The sequence below is a fragment of the Rutilus rutilus genome (assembly GCF_951802725.1).
Source record: "Rutilus rutilus genome assembly, chromosome: 3".
Taxonomy (NCBI): Eukaryota; Metazoa; Chordata; class Actinopteri; order Cypriniformes; family Leuciscidae; genus Rutilus; species Rutilus rutilus.
The window spans coordinates 2798453-2820394 of NC_140211.1; the positions used below are offsets into that span (position 1 = coordinate 2798453).

The following is a 21942-nucleotide window of genomic DNA, read 5'->3' on the forward strand; positions in this document are numbered from 1 at the left end:
TTACAAATGCTCTACGAAGGCATCATATGTCTTTTGGAATGCAGTTGGCTTATATATTAAAAATATGAAAATCACAGACAGAAGCTGCTTTCTCAATGTCAAATACCCACACGCTTTGTGAAGAGCACTTGAGCATGCGGCTGTGAGCGACTCCATCTACGTGGTTAAATGTACTTGCATCTCAAAATGCTTTTATGACGCGAAATTAATGTGACACAGTCAGTTATATCTTAAGTTATTAAACAGACAGGACAAACCACATCTTATAATTTCAAAAGAGATGAAAACGTTCAGACAGCCTACTCTTAAATACTGAAAGCACTCTTTGTTTATTGCTTGTAATATTATTTTCCCCTCTTTGTTATTTGTTTTGAAGCTATATTAGTTAAAATTATTAACATGTAATTAATTTAGGTTTTTTAATGTGTAATTATTCTAAGTAGGCCTACTTATATTTACATATGTAATTAAATATTTTAAGTTTTATTAATAAGATCAATTAATTAATAAGAAAAAAATATGATTGGCTCATGAGGTGCCTAAAGATTCCCTTCCCTATTTTACAATGATTTATTGCTTGTTTTTGTTGAATAATAGAAAAGCTAAAGAGCTTAAAAAAATTATCGCATATTAAATCGCAGTCACAATATTGGTAAAACTAAATCGCAATTAGATTATTTTCCAAAATCGTTCAGCCCTAGTTGACATAGTGTGTGTTGAGAGAGTTTGCAAGTGCAGGGAATCAGTATACTTGTGATGATCAGCAGCAGGTGTGGTGATGGCTAACTGAGTGCAGGTGAGGACCAGGAGGGATGCTGGGAAATGTAGCACCCTGGAGGCAAGTGACAGCAACAACAGCACAAATCCACACAGCGTTACCAGAAACAGACGGCAAGCCCTAAACACTGGCGCCATCTTTTCCAATCAATGTCATGCGTATGTATGCATGCATGTGTATATGTGTGTGTGTATGAAAAAGAGTCTCCTGAGTGAAAACTGTGCAACCCAGTGTCATAAAAAAGACTTGTATAAAAGTATTATGGTTAATTTTTCAACTTTGAAGTGGTAAATTATTTCGTTCATGATTTTTCTTAATTTTTCTAAATAAAAATCTGTAAACTGAATCCCTTTTTTTATTTTTGTCTATTTAAATTCTATTTGGAAACTCACCACACACAGTAATGGCCAATAACTGTAATTTATTGAAAGCCATTTTCATTCTGCAAAAATGGCACCTTGCGCTTGAAGATAGCACATTGTTTTAGAATGTTATAGTAAAAAAAAATAAATAAATCTGTAATATAAACAATCTGTAATATAAAAAGCGCTATATATATAAAGGTGACTTTGGCCATGGAGCAATGGTGGACCTGGGCCGGTGCCATATTTAATTTTTGTCATTAATGTTAAAGATGCTGTGAGGGATAGTAACAGTGCATTCAACAGCCTGTACTGTTGATTAACAACATACCAATTGTTCAGCTTAAAATTGGCTTTAAATAATGCGATCTCTGACTTTTATAGTATGTGCCATGGTAAAGACTAAATGTCTGTCTCTCAAAGCCTTGTTTTCATCCATGTTAACTTCAATATGGCGTCTAACCTGACTAAGGTTTATGGAATGTTATTTCAAGTTCAGCCACACAGTTTTAAACCCTTACCTATATTGACTATCATACAAACAACATGCAGTAGAAACTGCATGACGCATGATGTGAGAAGTATTTAGAGAGGTATCACACACACAATCAGAGAGAGAGGGGAGATCACTTTGTGCACACACCAACAGCAAAATATGAAAAAGGTAAACCCATAAACACTGATTGGAACTTCATTCTTTACCATATCTCAATGAAAATATTCTAAAACAGAAGTGCAAACTCTGAAGTGAAACTGCACAATATACAAGTAGATCACTGACTACAGAGAGGCATGTGCATGCAAAACATTCATGTACAATAGGTTTGGCATGTGAAAAGAAAAGTCTAATTGTTAAATTAGTTCACAATTCAGTTCACTACATTTTAAACTAACTTTGCATGCTTTCACACATTTAACAAATGTCAGATAAACAAAACCACTCAGCTCATGTTCCTTTCATTCACGTGACAAACTGGTATTACTGGAAAGACCAAAATAAACTTGGGCTCTCAATACGTTTGGTAAAAACATGCCAGAGCAGGAGAGACGTCCCTTTCTTATACAGATTTAAAAAAATCTCCCTTGAGACGGATTTACGAAGGGCTTTGCTGTGAAAACTCCACAACAATATCTTCTCGAATGGTGTAAGTATTATAAATAAAATGCTCTTTCAGAAAAATAGTTTGAAAAAATACTTTAAGAACACATTTTTAAAACAAGCAAACTATATTATTTTAAAATTGTGAAAAATATCAAGACTGAATTTTGAGTTTTGGAAACTTAAGCAATTGGTTCAAATCCACTAAACAGGCTACTACATGATATATTCTTTACATTGAATGAGATTTACACTGTTGCTGACTTTGTCAATGTTTATATTATTTACTTCCTTAATCCACTTGTAACACAGACTGAATTTTGTTTCCAATGTTTCCAATCATAGAATCCAATGTTGTTTTGTTTCCAGTGTTTCACAGAGAAAATAAAGTCATACAGGTTTGGAACAATATGAGGCTAAATAAACGATGACAACATTATCCTTTAAACCCCAGCAACCATGGAATTACACAATAACCACAGTCGGCACAACAGTATGGACAACCCTTTCGATATGAAGTAAGAGAATGTCTTTATGAATTACTGAATTCAGTAGATAGTAATAATTGGGTGTTTAAACAAACAAAAATATGACTGTTGTGTTTAGGCATGTCTGACTGGTGGTAAATGTTGATCTTTTTACATGTTAACTTTATTCAGTGGGACTTCCTTGTTTAAAACAGTTTCTACAAATTGCATTATTAAGTCCATGTTTAAAAAGTATAAATTAAATGGTTACATTAAACAGAATTTTTTACATAACCCAAAATCAATTTAATGGGTATTTAGTCTTAAATTCTTGCTACACAAATATTCTGAGAAATAGTTTCCTCCATCTGCAGAAAGCCAAGACTTCCACCACGAAGACCAAGTCTGATTCATCAAGGTCCTCCAAAACGATTCCTTCTACATACAGAGAGAAAAGTGCTTGATGATCATGGAAAAGTCCGAAAATGGACTTTTGGGGAAAAAGACACCAAAAAAGCAAACAAAATTGTTCTACTGGTGGGAGAAACCGGCGCTGGCAAGACGGCTCTCATCAACACCATGGTCAACTACTTACTGGAAGTGAAGTTTGAGGATGAAATGTGGTATGAAATCACAGAAGAAGAAGCCAGAGACCAATCAGAATCACAAACCTCTGAAATCACCATGTATGAGGTCTATCCTGAAGAGAGTCCCATATCTCTCACCATCATTGATACTCCAGGATACGGAGACACTAGAGGACTGGAAAAAGATCTGGACGTTGCAGAGAATTTATCTGCTTTGTTTCAGAGCAATGATGGAGTTCATCAAATTGACGCTGTGTGTTTTGTGGCTCAAGCGTCTAAGAATCGCCTCTCGGACAGACAGCATTACATCATCAGTTCAGTTCTTTCTTTGTTTGGAAAAGACATTGTGAACAACATTGTGTTTCTAATCACACACTCTGATGGTCTGCCAGCCAAAAACGTCATCGGTGCCATTAATAAAGCTAGAATCCCCTGCAGACGAGACCGCAATAACCAACCTGTTCATTTCTTATTCAACAACCGGCAGGCTGACGCCCGTCACACTGGAGAGCGTCGAGTTCGTGCTCAAAGAGACGCCTGGGAGGACAGCATGGACGGCATGAAGGACTTCCTTCAGTCTCTGACTCTAAAGAACAGAAGAAGTTTGGAGTTGACTTCAGATGTCCTGATAGAGCGCATTATATTAGAAGCGTCCATGTGCAACTTACAGCTGCGAATTCATGAGAAAGAGTCAAAGAAGTCTGAAAAACTTCAGATCCAGCGGGCAGTGATGGAAAACAAGGAAAAGATTGAGGAACGTAAAAACTTTACCATTAGAGTAAAAAAAACTGTCAAAATGAAGGTTCCCATTGAAAGCGCTTCATGGAAGAGCAGGAAAGCGACGATCTGCACCGTCTGTGAGGAAAACTGCCATGAGATTGACTGCTGGTGGGTTTCTGATCCCAGTAAATGTGAAGTCATGAAAAACGGCTTCTGTACCGTGTGCACAGGGAAGTGTCACCACAGCAAACATGTCAAAGAAAACAAGAAATACATCGTCAGCACCTCGAGCTTTATGATGGAATTTGACTCTATAAAAAAGCAATATCAAAAAGCTCAGGAACAAACAAAGACATATTTTGTTTTAATGGATGATCTTGACAAAGATCTGAAGGATATTGAAACCCAAAAGTCAAATCTTCTGTCCGAAGCTTACCAGACCATCAAGAATCTGTCTCAGATCGCATTAAAGCCAGACTCGGCCTTCACTCATCAGCATCTGGACTTCTTCATCCCCAGAGTGAGAGAGGCTGGGAAAAAAGACTGGGTCCGAGAGCTGGAGGAAATGAGGAGAACCGCTGTGGCTGAAGAAGCCAATAAAGATGCTCTGAGTTATCTGAGAGCTGGTCTAGCTAAACTGTTTCTTGAGCAATGAACAAATGCAGAGAGCACAAGAGATGAATCAATGACAATGAAGAATTTGGAAATACTGTAGCCTATATGTTTAACAGAGTTATGATTTGAATCAGTTTTATTGTGAATTCTTCTGAATTCAGCAGCAGTTGTTAATTCCATGTTGTAGTGCTGCCCTCGTGTGGTTTGTGTGGGGACTGTAGAAATGATTAGTTAGGTGGAAGATGACGCAACACAGCAGTTGCATTGAGTAGTGCACACTGTGGCTGAGTTCTGCCTGCAGTGAAACAGCCACTAAGAGGACGTTTTATTTCATTTAACAGTAAACAGAATTACATCAACCAGCATTTGTGTTTGTGCATTCATTGGGGGTTTAAGAGTTTGGCCAGAGATTAAGCTCGCCAGTCAGTCGGTGTTCATCACATCTCGGGTGTGCTTTTATGGTCATTAGGGCTGGGTATCGTTCAAAAAATGTCGATACCAATACCGATACCGATACCTTGATTTCGATACCGGTTCCTGATCGATACTTTTTCCGATACCAATTTTATGAAATCCATTTTAACAAGATTACATAACACATTACCTCAGAAAAACTTTGGTTTTATTTTTTCAGTTTGACTCATGCTCCTTAGTCAGTGCACAAAGGAACAAAAAAGCACAAAGGAACAAAATATTCCTTATACATATACATAAGGTAGAAAATATTTTTTTTTATAAAGAGCTCATGCTCACCAAAGCTGAATTTATTTCATCAAAAATACAGTAAAACTTGTAATATTGTGGAATAGTATTACAATTTAAAATCTTGTTTGAATATATTTCAAAATGTAATTTATTCCTGTGTTGTCAAAGCTGAAATATGAAAACAGTTTTTGGAAGGTCATTTTTGATCACTTTAATGCATGCTTACTGAAAAAAAATTCTGACCAACACGTTTTTGAACGGCAGTGTACATTCAGTAGGTCATTATTGCAATATAAACACAGTCAGAGTGATCAACAAGGTATCTCTTCATTTACCAGTCGAAGACGCAGCAACTTTCTGCTCTTATGTTTACTCCGTGCACTGTCAAGGGCTTCATCATATCTGTCGCGGTACCGTCTTTGCAGCCATTATTTTACCACAAATACTGCATCGCGCGCTGTTGGCATCGAGCCTGGAGAAATGTAGCCACACTTTTGATCGACTTTTCCACATCTTTAGGGTATTGTGAGTGTGTGTGCTTGCGTGTCATTGAGTATGTGCGCGAGTTTGTGTGTGTGTGCTCGCGTCCATAAGCTCGCGTCTCATGAGAATGTGCGTGGACAGTTTGTGTGCGCGCGCGCGTCTCATAAGAGTATGTGCGGAGAGTTCCGCGCGTCTCGTGTGTGTAGAGTTTGCGTGTATGTGCGTGAGCGAATTTAGGCGTGTCGTTGTGCATTTCATATGTATTTGTTTGAGCACTGACGTTGACGAGTTAACCCCTTAGGTATCGAAATCTGGTACCGAAAAACAAGTCATTTTTCGATACTCGATAGTATCGAGGCAATTCGGTCGGTACCTAAAAAGTATCGAACTCGGTACCCAGCCCTAATGGTCATTTGAGGTACAATAGAGAACTGCGCATGTGCATAGAGAGTCAGTAATAGATGTGACAGGTGAGGAGAAGAGATAACCGCTCTACCGACTTTTGTACTCTTTCTTTTATTTCCCTTTATATCTGTTACCAGAGTTGAATGTTTATTTGTATACTTTTCCTCACTCAACCCCCGTGTATGCAGACGAGTGTGACGTTTAAGTCATTTTATTAAACCCGGGGAAAATACGCCATCTCTCGTCTCTCATGCATCTTTTCCTCCGACACCACATACTGTTTTTCTCTCTCTGGGCAACAACATCTCAACTTTGTGTTAATAGAGCAAACCACAACAAAGAGTGAAGAAGAAAGACCAGATCCATGACATATGCTTATAAAAGACAGTCTTTCTTAAGTAGTATTAGGCCTTTATGTTCAGAATTATGTCTAGGCCTAAATACTATATATGTATATAGTTCTAAAAGCTCAGTTGGCATGCCCCAATTCTCCACCATTCTCAAGCTGTATTTTAGTACCATTAGCAGTTCTTAGTAATGGTTAGATTTTCATAGATCATTTTGTAGATTCTGCGGTAAAATGAAATTGAATATAATCTACTAGAGTTAAAAATGCTCAGAAATAAAGATGAATACAGGCTGATATGACAACAGAACCGCCCCAGAGCCTTTTGCAACATTAATTTAAATACCCAGACCAAGACAAAGACAGAAAGTGTGTGTAAAAACAGCAGGGGAGGAAGTTCACCTGTCTCAATAGAATTTGTCGCCCAAAATAAAAACTTACAAGTTGTTTTGAAATAATTTCCATTTCCAAGTGTCATTTAGGTGTATGTGCACAGGAACTCTGCATTGTTCTGGTAGGTAAATGTTTTGTTTAGTTTAAAAAAAGTAAATTCTTAAACTTTATAAGAAAGAACACTTTAGCATTATCCTGTTCCAAGCACCTATACAACTTTATTTGAGTTTTACAAAATCATTGTTATGAAGTGTTAAGTCCCCCTGTGGTTTTTAATGGTGTTTATATGTTTATGTGGTGTTTTGCTTTAAGACAAAGCATGTGTAAATTCATAAGTCAACACCATTGCTGAGTATTTCCTCCTTAAAACTGCAGTGAACCAAAGACAGTCTCAAAGACACGCTTTGAAATCGCTGGTGTTTCTGACTTCACAAACTACCTTGTAACCAATCAGATCAACGTGTGATCGTCAACCAGTGGATCTCTGAGCTGAGTGAGTGAGTGGAGGCGGGGCTCATTTGTGTCGAGTTACATTCAAGATATTTAAAAAAAATTCAAGGAAACAACGTTTAAATGTGTCATTTTGGTGATCAAAGATGAGTTTTAAGGGATACAATTATTGACTACAGGGCGACTTTTAGATTAAACAGATTAAACGACTTGTGTTTATTGTCTGGGACAAGAGCAAGCTCTCGCAGTTCTCGAGGGAACTGTTTGCAGGCACTGTGAGCGTTTCCCTGTAAGGATGCTCCGCTCTCATTTGTCCATCTTCTCGAGGGAAGAGAGAGACAGGCATCTGAGCCCGGTGGCTCGGGTCCCTCTCGGAGAGGAGATTCAGGTCATGGAGGTCTCAGATGGAGTAATGGTCGGGTCAGGTTAAATGATTTCGGGTTCGGGCTTCAGTTTAAAGCCCGTGCAGACCTCTAATCTGAACCCTCTCGGCAGCCCTGCCCCGCGTATGAAGAGCTGCTAGGTGTTATGGAGCGCTCCAGACAGACTCAAACTGTCGTGGGGGCGCACTAGAGGAGGCCTTCTGCATTAGGCTATGTAGCCCTCCCACCGGGTAGAATCTTATGGCTCACAAGTTAGAAATATGTCTAGGGGATCTTGAATTTACCCACTACCCCAGTAAAGGCACATTCTCTTCAGTCACAGTACAACTATAACCCAGATTGTCAGATTTTCACTTAATATTGTCAGATTTATGTTTCTTCTTTTCTGAAAATAATAAATAAATAAACCCCTACTGTGTTTACCGTTAGATAAAAAAAAACCTATTAACAAATCAGTTCTTTCCACAGGAAATCACACAAAATTATTGCAGATCAATAAACATGTATTTATTCTTCTCCGGAACTCTTTTCTCTTTTGTTTCTCTTTGAATTACCAAATAATTCAATTTACAGAGTCACAACAATGAATCAATTTAACCCCAAAAAGAATCAAATAAAAAAAAATGTCAATGAATGCACTACTCAAAATTTACCCAGCTGGGATTTTCAGTACACAGACGGCGCGCTAGTTGGAGCTCTTTGATGCAAAACCAGAGTACTCACGAATCAGGACAACAAGAATTCCAGTTTTAGAATAGTAACCTCGAATCCTTACTCCTCGCCGAGATGATAAACAGCATCCATGATGACACGTCCCACGACGACGCTTGAGTGGATCTCAATGAACTCCTCCCTCCTCGAAGTGGTTGGATGCAACCGCGAAAATCAACATAGATCTCCCGATTTCGACGATCTCTCAGTATTTAAGAAAAATAAACACACACTTAACGTTCACTCTCAACTAGATAGACCACTGCAAAGCTTATTCCCCCAAAAAATTAACCAAATAAAACACGGGTATTTTCTTCCGGATTTCAAACGACTTACACAACTTATTATAATTTAAACTGCAACACTGCACTCAAGAAATTAAACTCGGGAATATTCTTCCGGGTGATTTCACAATCTAAAACTAATAAAACATATCAACGTAAAGATAGAAAACAACACGGAATCTCTCACGTGTGAACCTCGTGCTAGATCTCCTCCTCACGCGAAACGGAAATGCAGTCTCTCACCGAACTCTCTCGAAATGTCGTTTTTTCGTGCTGCAAACTGATTTGTGACACTTTCACAGTTCACACCAATCGTTCGCGCAAACTTTCATCACCAAACGGCACTCAAAAATGTCCGTGAACATTGATTTCTCTCAGCTGTCAGCCGAACTGCAACTCATCCGCGAGAGAGCGAGAGAAAAAAAAACTGCATTTCCTCTCTCATCCCCTGCGCACCGAACTTTTCCAGAGGTCAAAGTACACAGTTCTCATTGACAGACTGACGCTCTCAGAAAACACAATTAAATGCCACCATTTATGATTTGTTTTCATTTACACAAACACATTTTCGAAAAAAACTTTTATAAACATGTCTCATATGAACATGAGAGAGAAAAAATAAAATAAAGTCCATCAACACTTTGTTTGCGTAAGAATACAATTTCAGGCCCAAATACAAATAATTAAATTATCTTATTTATAAAGAAGATAAATGACAGGTATACATTTAGAAAACCCAAAACATTTTTTTCTAGGTCTCTACCATGGTCTCTACAGCTAATAAAACGAGTTGCCCTATGGCCTCCTCAAATGGCCTAGGTTTTTGCTCTGCTGGGCCTATCCATTGGACTTTGCAGACTCTGTATTCATCCATTCATCTGAATCTTCTTCTTCATTTGTTTTGTATTGTATCCTGGAAGAAACAGAGACTTTGAGTTGGAGTTAAGTTCCAGTTTTGTTAAGTTGCTTACCTTTCGTTACTGTTGTTTATTTCCTCCTGTGGATTCCCTAATAAAGCTCCACGTGAGAAATGTATCCGTGTTTGTCCTCCAGTGTGACGCATACCAATGTCATGCTGACAAAATTATCCCCGAAAAGACAATTTAATGCTAAAATAATGCACACTTGTTATCTACTAACGCACTACATGTTCAAAAATAAAAAGTTTTATAAAAAATTTAATCCTCACATTTCATCCTTTAAATCATTTTTATGAAAAGGAGTCAAAATGATGCATTACAGATATGTTATCTGCTCCATAATCAATTCTACATACAGTAGGCTGCCTTATTTTCCGAAGTGTTGAGATTTTTCGAATGCACTTCAGCTTATTTTCCATCTACTGTTTACAATTTAGGTGATTTTCACATTGGTCTGAACAAAAATGGCAGACAGGCTGAATGAAACTGTAAACCCGCTCTCTGACAGTAGATGGTGCTGTCCTTATAAGCCCTACTTTATTAGGCATTGCACAGAGGGAGAATGAAAAGAAAATGACATTGAAATTTCCCTCAGCACTCAGTTGTAAAGGTTGTAAAACCTCTCACTTCTTTCCGCCATGTTTTCACACCAAACGAAACTTAATCTGCATGCTGTGCCTGTTACACTCTGGTCAATTCCCATCATCTGTATTTGATATTAAAGCATTTTCAAAGATTATGGTAATAACTATGTTTCAATGTGGATATGATTTTTATGACATTACGTGTAATATCAGATTCATTGGGTCAGGGTTATAATTCTGACTTCACTTATATCCATGACTATCATTCTCCTAATGCTGTTAAAACGTATTATGTTGCATTCTGTACATAAGTTGCAAATTTGTACATAAGTCTTCTGTTTCAGATGTATACCACATTATTATTATTGTTGTTTATTTTATTAATTTATGTTTTGTTTTTTAGTTTTTTTTAAACTAAAAGTCTTTTTTAAACTTGTGTGTTTGCGCACACTTGGCGAATAAAGCTCCTTCATTGTATCATTTGACTGTTAACTTTGTTAACTTTAACATTCCCAGAAAACATCTTTGTTTGACCGGTTGTGAACACGTGTGGCAAACACGACTAGATATTGGCTTAAATAGCCTCTGATTATGATGTCCTCTGTAGGTTATAAAAAATAAAACCCCAAAATATTATATTTTATTATTATTATTTATGTTGGTACATTGTTCAGTATTATATTGAGAGCACTTTTTGTATAACTGTTTACTATTGTGAGGAAGAAAATACTATACAGTACCTCTACCAGTTGTAAAGGTGTGTTAGTTTTATAATTTTAATTTGCACTACAAGGAGTGTATGTGTATGTATATTTTTTATTACTATTTATTTATTTTTGGTACATTTCTTAAGCAAACTTTGTTTTTTCGGTTTCAAGAAGGTGAATTGGTTTCTAGCTCCACGGCAACTTACACTACACGGCTAATCTGCTCCGGAGCAGGTTTTATTCTTGGTTAGATATCGCAAACCAAAACTGGACAGATCAGCTTTGAGCAAAGTGCCATGTGTGCAATAAAGCCACTAACGTGTCTCTCTTAAGGGAACTGTCTTCAGAAAAGTTTAGATGGCATTTTCGTTTCCTCTTACCTCCATCTAAAGTAGTGCTTATAAGCACAGGGCTGCTTTGTGTTCAGTTTTAACCAGTTCCATTTTTTTTTTTTTTCTCTCTCTAGAAGAATCTAGATCGGTGCATCACTAATGGGACAAAACCAGAAAGTGTTTAAAATCAGCAGGGGAGTAAGTCTCAACTTGGATCAGTGGCTGGGTATAAAATTTGTCACCCAAAATATGAAACTGATAAGAGAACATTATTGAGGAAGTTTGGAAACTTACAAGTGGTTTTCAAATAATTTCCATTTCCAAGTGTCATTTAGGTGTATGTGCACAGACCCAAATACCACTTCTGTATGAACTCTGCATTGTTCTGCTAAGTAAATGTTTTGTTTAGTTAAAAAAAAAGGTTAAATTCTTAAACTTTATAAGAAAGAACACTTAAGCATTATCCTCGTTTTTTTCCAAAATCATTGTTGTGAAATGTTGAGATTGAACCTCAGTTCTCGTAAGTATCAACGAGATCAAAATATCGGGTTATTCTGTAATTCAGACATTTTCCTGTCCCAGCATTTCTGCTTTAAAGGGAAAGGGCCTTTTACATTGTTCTTCAAAAAACTTCAAAGCTGTTTTGGGTTTCTTAGGTTTAAATTCCAGGTCAGTATATACTTTATATACAGTGATGACAGCGCAGACATAGACTTTACAAAACTGCAAAACCCCTATTAAAGAAATAATAAAAAAAAAAAACAACAACCTGAAAGTCTGTTGTATAATGAAAGTAATTATAGTCAAACTCGGTTTTGCCTTAAGTTGCTAATAAACAATGTTTGTGATTAAGATGTGCAGCAAGTGTACAGCACACAACAGTGTCCACCAGTCAGTCACTAGTATTCCTGTATGTGAACAGTAGATTAACATAACTCCTCTACTGTTTTATAAAAACTGCAGATTGAAATTCTGAAAAACATGGAAAAAGAAATCAGCATAGCAGTCATGCCAGACACTGCACACCATAAATAACCCGTCAGTGAAGAAACGCACCATCACACCACACCTGAACTGCAAAGAAACCTGTATACACACCTAACCAACTGTATCACACCATTTTCGGTACTTACCAACACAAGTGAAAGTGAAAGAATAACAACAAACGCAGATAGCAAACTAAGAAGATGAAACTATAAATGAGTAGTTTGCTGATAACAGATTTCCCTGCAATTACATCGCATTGTCTTAATGTTGAATTAGGGCATTATTGATTTTTTTTCCTCCATATTTTAAAATCAATTGTTCACAGTTTCAGTTCTCATTATGTAAATAAATGATAGCACACTTTGTATTCATTCAAATCACGTGACAAATTGAATACAATTGATACTACGCCAACTGGAAATTCCAGAGCACGCCGTCGTCTTCTCACACTGATATAATGAAACTCCCATCAGACTTTTTCCCAGATGACTCTAGAAGAGGTTTGCTGTCACAACTCCACAACAATATGGTCTCGGAAGGTGTAAGTATTATAAATAAATGCTTTCTCAGAGAAAAAGTCTGAAGAATAACTTTTAAAACAAGAAAACCACCTTTACGCATGTAAAATAAAGTCTATGGTTGTAGTCTTAATTATCTTGTGTATTAATGATTGTGTCTGCTTATGTTTGTTTGTTAATTAAGCCAAAGTTTAATTCCAAGTCTTCTTTTTAAACCACAGAGAGTTTTGCACTGTGAAAAATATCAAGAGTGAATTTTGACAATGGAAGCATCTGGAAAACTGCTGTCATCACGACTGCTTTCCCTGCTTAAGAATGGAAAATGGGAAAAAGACGATGTTGTTAAGTTGTTTAAAGCCCTCGTGAAAGATTTTAATGGCAGAAATGAAGATTTTCGCACATGGACGACGACAATCCTTCATCAAGTGGAGATTCACAAAATAAGTGTGTCAGATCTGACATTAAATGACAATACAATTGTGGATCACGTTGAGGCCAAAATTAATAAAATAGCCAAAAACACTGATGAGAAAACACTGGATGAGATTGTGAAGGAAATCTGTGAACAAGCAGATATTGATGAACAAACTATGGCACACGTGAAAGATATTGTGTCCTCCGTGTCTGATTGTCTATTAGCTTCTACAGCTCCACGTCTAGAAGGAAAAAAACATTGTTTGTTTAGGCTCTGTAAAGCCGTGGAAAAGTCAATGAAATATAAACCTCGAGTGACTCAGATGGTGAGCTGGTGCGTTCTCGTTCTTTCTGAATCAAGTCGACTGGTTCAGGTTGGAACAGGAGAAGGAAAGTCGTGCATCGTGGCAATGTTTGCAGCACATCAGGTCATGATGGGAAAAACCCCTGATATCATCTCCAGTTCTCCTGTACTTGCTGAAAGAGATGCTAAAGAATGGTCTGCCTTTTATAACGAACTGAAAATTACTGTTGATGCCAACACCAATAAATCAAATGACAACGATCTGAAGAAGTGCTATGAATGTCAGGTGGTCTACGGTACGACTGACAGCTTTGCAGGTGATTTTCTGAGACAACGATTCCACAGAAGAGATGTGAGACCTGAGAGAGAGTTTCAGTGTGTTATAGTGGATGAGGTGGACTCGCTGATGTTGGACAAAGGTCCTGAAGTGGTCTATTTGAATAGTAGGATGCCTCTCATGGAACAGTTAAATGGGACACTGGCTGAAATTTGGTTCGTCATCAACCAGATGAAGTGTTTAGACACTGGTGAGATTTTAGGGCACATTCAGCTCTTCTCTCAGGTTCTGTCTGAAATCATGCATGGAAATAAAAACATTGATCAACTCAGTATCGTGCAGACAGCGGTGGATGCAGGAATAACGCCTTTAAAACCAATGCAAGTAGAAGAAAACATGACAAATGTTCTAAAAAGACTTGATACTGCAAGTGTTGTGCAAATGGTGGCATTTTTAACCATGTTTGTGGGAAACTTCCCTGAGTATTTCATCAAACTCTACCAGCAAGCACCTGATGGGACTTTAAGGCAACTCAATGAAATCAATCCTACAGGTGCAAATAACAGACTAGAAATATCAATTCTTCTTCTGGGAAATGGAGAATGTCGTGTTGTGCACTCTGATGAAGACTCACTAGTAACGTCACTAGGGAAAAGTATAAAAATGGTTTATCGGTCTGAATCGACAGGGGAACAAACTGAATCTCGTATCCCAGGCCTTCAAGACCTCGTCAATGGCAAGGTACAAACCTGGATTGAAAGCGCTCTGCAAGCCACCAAAATGACTCTGGGCCACGAATACATCCTTCATGGAGATGGAGTCGCTCCTGTCGATTACAGGTCCACTGGCATTGTGCAGAACAACATGAAATGGGGGGAAGGACTTCAGCAGTTCCTGGAGATGAAACACCAAACTAAACTGTCCAACATGAGTCTTATTACAAACTTCATGTCTAATGTGGGTTTATTCAAGAAATACAAAAGACAAATCTATGGGATAACAGGAACTTTGGGGGACCAATCAGAGCTTGAGATGGTGAAGCAGCTCTACAATGGCATTGACACATGTAAGATTCCCTCATTTAAACGAAGGAAACTTTATGAGCTGGAAGGTGTGATAGTACCTGAAGAGGACGAGTGGATCAAGACCGTCTGTGATGTCGTTCAGGATCAAGTGACCTCCACAGTCTATCGAGGTCCACGAGCAGCTCTCGTCATCTGTGAAACAATCAATCGTGCAATAACATTTCACACGACCCTTGCAAACACCATCTCATCAGACAAGCTAAAACGCTATGTGAACAACAACATGGATAACTCTGCAATCACAGATTCAACAGTCCAAGCTGGGAACGTCATCATTGCAACTAATCTAGCAGGTCGAGGGACAGACCTAAAGGTCAGTGAAAGTGTAAATGAGGCAGGAGGACTGTTTGTGGTGCAAACCTTCTTACCTCTGAACATCCGCGTTGAACAGCAAGCGTTTGGACGAACGGCTCGCCAAGGGAGTCCAGGATCTGCTCGACTCATCATGTGCGCCAGTCATTTCTCTGACTCTGTTAAACTAGTGATGGACTTAAACACATCTCTAACCAGCCTACTCAGCCGTCTGAACCATCTTAAAACTGTATTGATGTCACATGGTTGCACAGAAAGTCTGTTTGAGGAAACTGTTAATCGCTACCTGGAAAATCACAGCTCTCAAAATCATGAGGCAATGGTCTCTGCTCTCAAAGGCCTCTTAACAATGAAATCAAAAACATTTATGGAAAGCAATCTGGACGAGGCAAAAGATGCTAGAAACATTATGGTGAACATCAGACTCTCAAGGTTCCTTGAAACAGACATTCCAAAAATCTTAAAAGAAGAAGAGCTTTTTTCTGTTTACCTTGACATTTTAGATGATGTTTATGAAGACAATGTTTTCTCCGACCAGCGTGATGTAATTGTGTCCTGTCTCCACGAGTGCTGGGGTTTGTGGCTCTTGATGCACTTCAGTGAGGAAAAACCCATTGACATGTTGAAGAAACAGCTGAAGATGGACTTGCTGATTGCAAAGCAGAAACTCCTGAGCAAACAGTCCCCATCTTCCATGGTCTACTATTACATATGGACTGGAAACAATCTTCGTGAGAAGGGACGCCTTGCGGAGAGCATTGAGATGTACACCAAAGCATTGGAGGACGGTTCATCTGGGAAGATTATTCCTCTTTATAATCGTGCACTGGCCACTATTACTAAGAAAAACACTGGCTATATTGCTCAAGCATTGACTGACCTGGAAAAGGCTGACAAGGCAATAGATTCATTCAAGTCACATCTGGCACATATTATTGCTTGTGTGAAATTATCAAGACAAGAGGAGACAACAGAAGGTGATTCTATGCTCCTTAAACAGTTTCGAGTGAAGTCTATGATTGTAGACGTACTCAAGATGAACATTCAAGACGCTGTAATGAAGTTGAAGAGGGCTGAAAACATGGGAGGAGATGTGAGCCTGACTGAAAAACATCCACTTTTTCTGGCTGCACACATTATGCTCAGTTTTCCAAGACTTCTAGATGATCTGGCGATGGAGACTGTACACATAATATCATTGGGTCTTGAAGACATTTTCTCTTTAGACACCATTTTTTCCGCCAGTGGCCTTTTGTCAAAAGTATTTAAAATTATGAAATATGACAAGGGTTTTAAAAATATCTAAACAAACAAGGTATGCTCTCTCTCTCTCTCTCTCTCTCTCTCTCTCTCTCTCTCTCTCTCTCTCTCTCTCTCTCAAAAGAAGAAAAAGTATACAACTCCATTACTGGAGTTAAAGTACCATTGGTAAAACATTACTCCAGTACAAGTGAAAGTTGTAAAGACAGATTTTTACTTAAGTACAGAGGTACTTGCTTTAAAAAGTAAGTACATTTCATTTTTAATGTCAACGCATTATTTTATTATTATTGTTGCATTGTGAATGAGTGCACGCTGTGCCATCATGGTGGTTTAAGTGATGCTAGCATACGACTACCTTGAACTTATTTCAATACTTGTTTAAAAGTTATAAAGCTCTTTTCAAGTCGAAAACATAATAGAAGAGAAAGGTTTCTACATTGTGTTTATTTGACAAGATTATGTAAAAAAAAACATTTCTGAATATAGACAGATTTAACTGTTGTGACGAAACTTGTCTTTATTTATCTTAAAAATGAAATAAAACCACTTCTCATAAAGAAACAAGACCATGGTCTTTTTAATTAATGATGCATTCTTAATAACAAATTGCATACAACATTTTTCATTCTTTCAAGCAGACATATTTGTATTATATAGATTAATCCTTATGAAAGCTATTAAAGCTATTCAGTCAAGAACATTGAGTAATTTTCTCTTTTTCTTTTGTTGTTTGATTACATTAATGACAGACGGCAGCAGTTATTAGGCTGCTGTCACTTTAAGGCCAAATGCATGGATCCAATACACTGATACACATCTGATATTCTCCCAACTGTTTACATTCACTTAAGATATCATAGACTGTTTACCCGTGAATACGCTCCAAAACTGACATTTGGACATCATTTTGTGTGTATCTGTCTGTTCAAGTGCGAAAAGATGCGAAAGAGAACTCAATTCAGTACTCGTGCGCTGGCGTCTGAGGGGCAGCTTTCTGGGCGCGCTCAGAAGACCGGACTGAATTGAGCTCTCTTTTGTGTCATCACACTTTTTCAGATTTATCCATGTGTCTGCTATTCTCTTTCTCCCACTTTTATATTTTTTGAAAGTTTTATGAGATATGTATATGCTAACTTTGTCCAGCATGTTCAAATGTGCGCATCTCACGCAGGACATCAGTTCTGACTGGTTCTCTTTCCAAATCATCCCTCCCTAACATGTTTATCTCATTTTTATTCTTTGACGAAAATGTCAGTAGATTTTTATCATTGTTTTTGTCATTTAAAAAAATGTTTCTTTAATTTTTGTCAGTGAAAATATATCGTTGACGAAAATTATTCTTCAACAAAATTAGCACTGCTTCATACCGAAACTTTAGCTCTAAAAGTCAAGTCACCTTCATTTATAAAGCGCTTTTTACAATATAGATAGTTTCAAAGCTTCTTTACAGTGATAAAAGGAACATCATGCAACAAAGATTGTTTTGGTTGCACAGCAGCTCTAGAATAAAGGCATTATCCAGCTTAAGTAAGTTTTTAATTGATTAATTTCCGTTATAAAAATAATTAGTTATTAACTTAGGGTCCGCTTACACGACACCGTTTTCAACTGAAAACAGAAAACTTTCAATGCGTTCTGGCCGTTCATTTACACGACAACTGCGTTTTGGTGGCCTAAGAACCCAAAGTATGACGTAAGTTTCAAAATGCAAGTTTTTGAAAACAAGTTTTTAAAGCAATACCATTATCATCTCCATTTCAAGCTTTCACCAGAAATTAAAAGTTTACATACCTCAATATGCTTCTGCAGGTTGCACGGCGAGTTTTTGAAGGCTGTGATATGGTTAGTTTTAGGCAAACATTTAAAATGAAACTAATCTTTAATCTTTTCAGAAAACTGAAACACACTTTCTAAGTATGGCCATGGGTGTGCGCACTGCACAGAGGAACCGTCTTTTTCCATTTCGCCCATCAACTGATTAGTGTTCAAAAACATCCTGGGAAATCATTGAACATCACATGACCCAACAAGAGCGCTTACTAACAGGCTGTCTGCTAAATAAAAAAAAAAAAACCTCAAGTTTTAAAGAAAAGCAAAACATCCACTGACTTTCATAGCTGCTATAAAGAAACAATTTTCGCCTTTGAGGACCTTGATAGAAATGTTCTGGAGTGAAAAGACATTAGTCTTTCAAATGTAGTGAAGTTAAAGTCATAAGTTTACAGAAAAAAAGAATTGCTCAACTTGTTTTGATGAGTTAAAGTAATAATGTCAAGATATATGTGGTCATAACTTATTGACGATATCATTTTTTACAGTGTACTATTGTCAGTTTTCTTAACCAAGTATCAAAAACAATAATATGTCTTATAGTGCAAACGTCTACGCATATCCATGACACTGGACACATTACACTTGACACAGGTTATCATCTCTAAATCCATAAACATTATAACAAAATAAACCTAAACCTGTTTGATATGCACTCTTACACACGGCATAGAGGTAAATATAGCATTATTACAGTATCACATTACACTCCTTTAACATAACTACAAGCGAGTAATACATAAACTGTAAACACATAACCATGAAAATAACAATTCAGTATCCACCTTACTCCAGCAGGGTTCTCAAGTCTCACGCATTGGCCGTGAGACACACGCAATTCAACCAGTTCACACGCCACACCGTGTATTTCTCACGCTGAAAAGGCAATGCCAACCAAGTTGTCCTGCAAGCTTTATATATAACGTTGTATACGAGGCGCGGGCACACAAAGTGAAGTTTCCTGCCGCCAGCACGTATCTCGGCCAGATTGCGTTCGTTAATAGGCGCGCGAACACACGGAAGTTGACGGAACATTCTCGGCCACTGTACGTTCGTTACTAGGTAACCAACAACATCGCGCGAACACACGTCGTGAATGATGGAGAAAGTAAGAAGAAAGCTCGTCTAACATTTTTAGGCTAGAACATTTAATATATAGCCCATCGTATACATTATTATTGATGCAGTCAAAAACTCTACAACTACTCTGCAGCCAGGCCAGAAGCTTTGGCTCAGTTTGGCTAGCTTACTTTATCTGAAACTAAGGGAAATGTTAGTGGGTATGGGAAGGAATGAAGATTTATTTCTTTATTTTATTTTAAATAAATTTATTTATTTTATTTTAAATTATATATTATACTGTATTAATAGTCTTTCTAGTTACATTAAGGCTATTAAAGCAGAGTGCTCTAATATTTTATATCCTGTCAAAACATATTAATTGCCATTTGTATTTTTCTGACACTTACAACACAAAACACATTTCATAAGCTGGAGTGTGTACTCCAGTGTGCGCACACACACACACACACACACACACCATAATACTCTAATATGTTATTTGTTCTCAATGTCCCACCACACAATAAATCATTATACCATTTCAACTAGACACTGTTCAAACTATATGCAGCAATTTGTTATATTTTTGTAATTTGCGTAACTTATTTGTAATTTTGATATTATAAATATAACATTAAAGAGTAGGCTATATTTGATGTGATGAATTTCTCTGTCATTTATCAGATTTACCAATTGTTATATTTTCAATTTGTCCTGGTTAATTATGAACAACGGGTAAAATTGGGGGGCGGGGTCAGGTGGGGGCAGGGCTCCATTAGGGCTCCTCCCCCAACCGCATGTGATCTCACTCCAAGCTTTTGATAAAACTTGAGAACCCTGCTCCAGCATTGATAATTGTATGATCTTATTACTCTTTTCAACACTGCCTTGTTCCCTGTTGTAATCACAGTATTATCACCGAAGAGATAATAAAACATTTTATCACCAAAAAAGTCTGAAACAAACTCTGGCTAATAATGCACCATGATGTGTTCTTTTAGACTAATGGCTGAGGTATGAACATGTTAGATCTGAATATGATCGGGGTGATCATAAGCCTGTTCACACACGTGTGCTTCTTAGCTTAGCCTGCTCAACTTTACACGTTGCTAATGTTCATTGTCCATCATTCATCTCACATTTCTATCTCAACAATACGTATTTCTAAGCAATTATTAATCACTCACTTTGCTCACGCTGAAACGTATTACCATTTTAGGTGCCCACGTACAGCGATTTTTAATCTGCGATACAAACTGAAGTTCTACAGAAACACAATATATTTATATATTACTTAAATATGAATTACTGTCATCTTACCTGCTGTAAGAAGTATGAAAAACACAGATCAGATTAGGATTGCTCTCCATAGCACGTACACTTGAACTCACTCATTATGTACTGGATGCTTTTTCTGCTCTACTAGCATACGCTACTGATGCAATCTAGTGTAAAGCTTAGGGTGCCCCCTACTGACGAAGCTGAGTTTAGCTAGAACAGTTTTACTCATATATATAATATAGACAAATATCACTATAATTTCCTTTGGTCCCTGACCTCAGTTAAGCTCAATTCAAAATTCTAAAGTTCTGTCTCTTAGCAGATGTGAAATAATTTTAGCGGAGCAAACAATGGTAGCTAAATGTAATTTAAAAAGTTGAAACTTCAAATATTTGTTGTCTGTACAGTAATTATTTGATATACAAGTGATTATAAACCTTAAAGTTATTCACAAAGATCAACTCAGTAAGTTTTCTCTCAGGACAGGAGACAAAATGACAGTTGATAAACCGATCCGGTTAAATCCAGTTTGGCAAACCAGCAGTGGGTTACTATAATGGGTAGTTTGTGAGGAGGTGCATCATTTCTACCAGAAAGACTCAGGAGAATTAATACTGTAATAATAACATTTATTTAGAAGCTCAGCAAGCAATCAGGTTCTTTGGCGTAGGCCCCGTTCGTAACTCGCATTCGGAGGGTACGGAATCTGCGAGTCCCGCCTGAAGACGAAGGCGGGGGCGCCGCTCACCCCCGGCGGAGTAAGGAAAGGGGCCATCTGGTGGTGGTGGTGGGGTGGATGGAGGAAAAGAACATTCTGAAGTCTTCAGGATGGAAGGGATAGCCTGACTGATGGTGTAGAGGTTGATAGAGGGAGGACCCAGCTTGGTGGAGTAGAGGAGTTGGAGGAAAGATCCCATCTTGGTGGAGGCGGGGAGGATGGAGGTACTGGAGCGACAGCATCTGCGAACTCAGACATGTGTAAGCGCTGCCCTTTTAAGCTACAGTAAATTATATGATTGGATAGATGAGGAGGTAATTAATGACGCGAACGATTGAGTCTTCCTGGCAGAACTTGCGCTAGCTTCATTTCTAGTGTCAGAGAAACTTAACCCAGAAGTGGGTTAAAAAAAATATATAAAAAAATCCTAGCCTGACCCATAGTTATTGTTCCTAACTTGTCTCTTAAATTTATGTAAAGGATATGCAAGTGTTAGAGTTAAACACTTTCAAAACAATGTTAATGCTAGCAGAAAACATTCTTTAAACACCATTACAACA

At 37.7% G+C, this 21942-nt stretch overlaps 1 protein-coding gene across 1 annotated transcript; it reads left to right on the forward strand.

Moving 5' to 3' along the window:
- Positions 1–2175: 2175 nt before the first annotated feature.
- Positions 2176–4992, forward strand: LOC311286917 (uncharacterized protein). The gene is made up of 3 exons (XM_084403363.1): positions 2176–2285; positions 2609–2757; positions 3081–4992. Exons 2-3 carry the CDS (start codon positions 2699–2701, stop codon positions 4666–4668), a joined length of 1647 nt encoding a protein of 548 aa, XP_084259489.1. The 5' UTR covers positions 2176–2285; positions 2609–2698; the 3' UTR covers positions 4669–4992.
- The last annotated feature ends 16950 nt before the right edge of the window (positions 4993–21942 follow it).

Coding starts and splice junctions, on each gene's coding strand:
- LOC311286917 (XM_084403363.1), top strand. CDS start 2,699: ATGGAATTACACAATAACCACAGTCGGCACAACAGTATGGACAACCCT. Junction 2,758..3,080: donor GACAACCCTTTCGATATGAA/GTAAGAGAATGT, acceptor CTCCATCTGCAG/AAAGCCAAGACTTCCACCAC.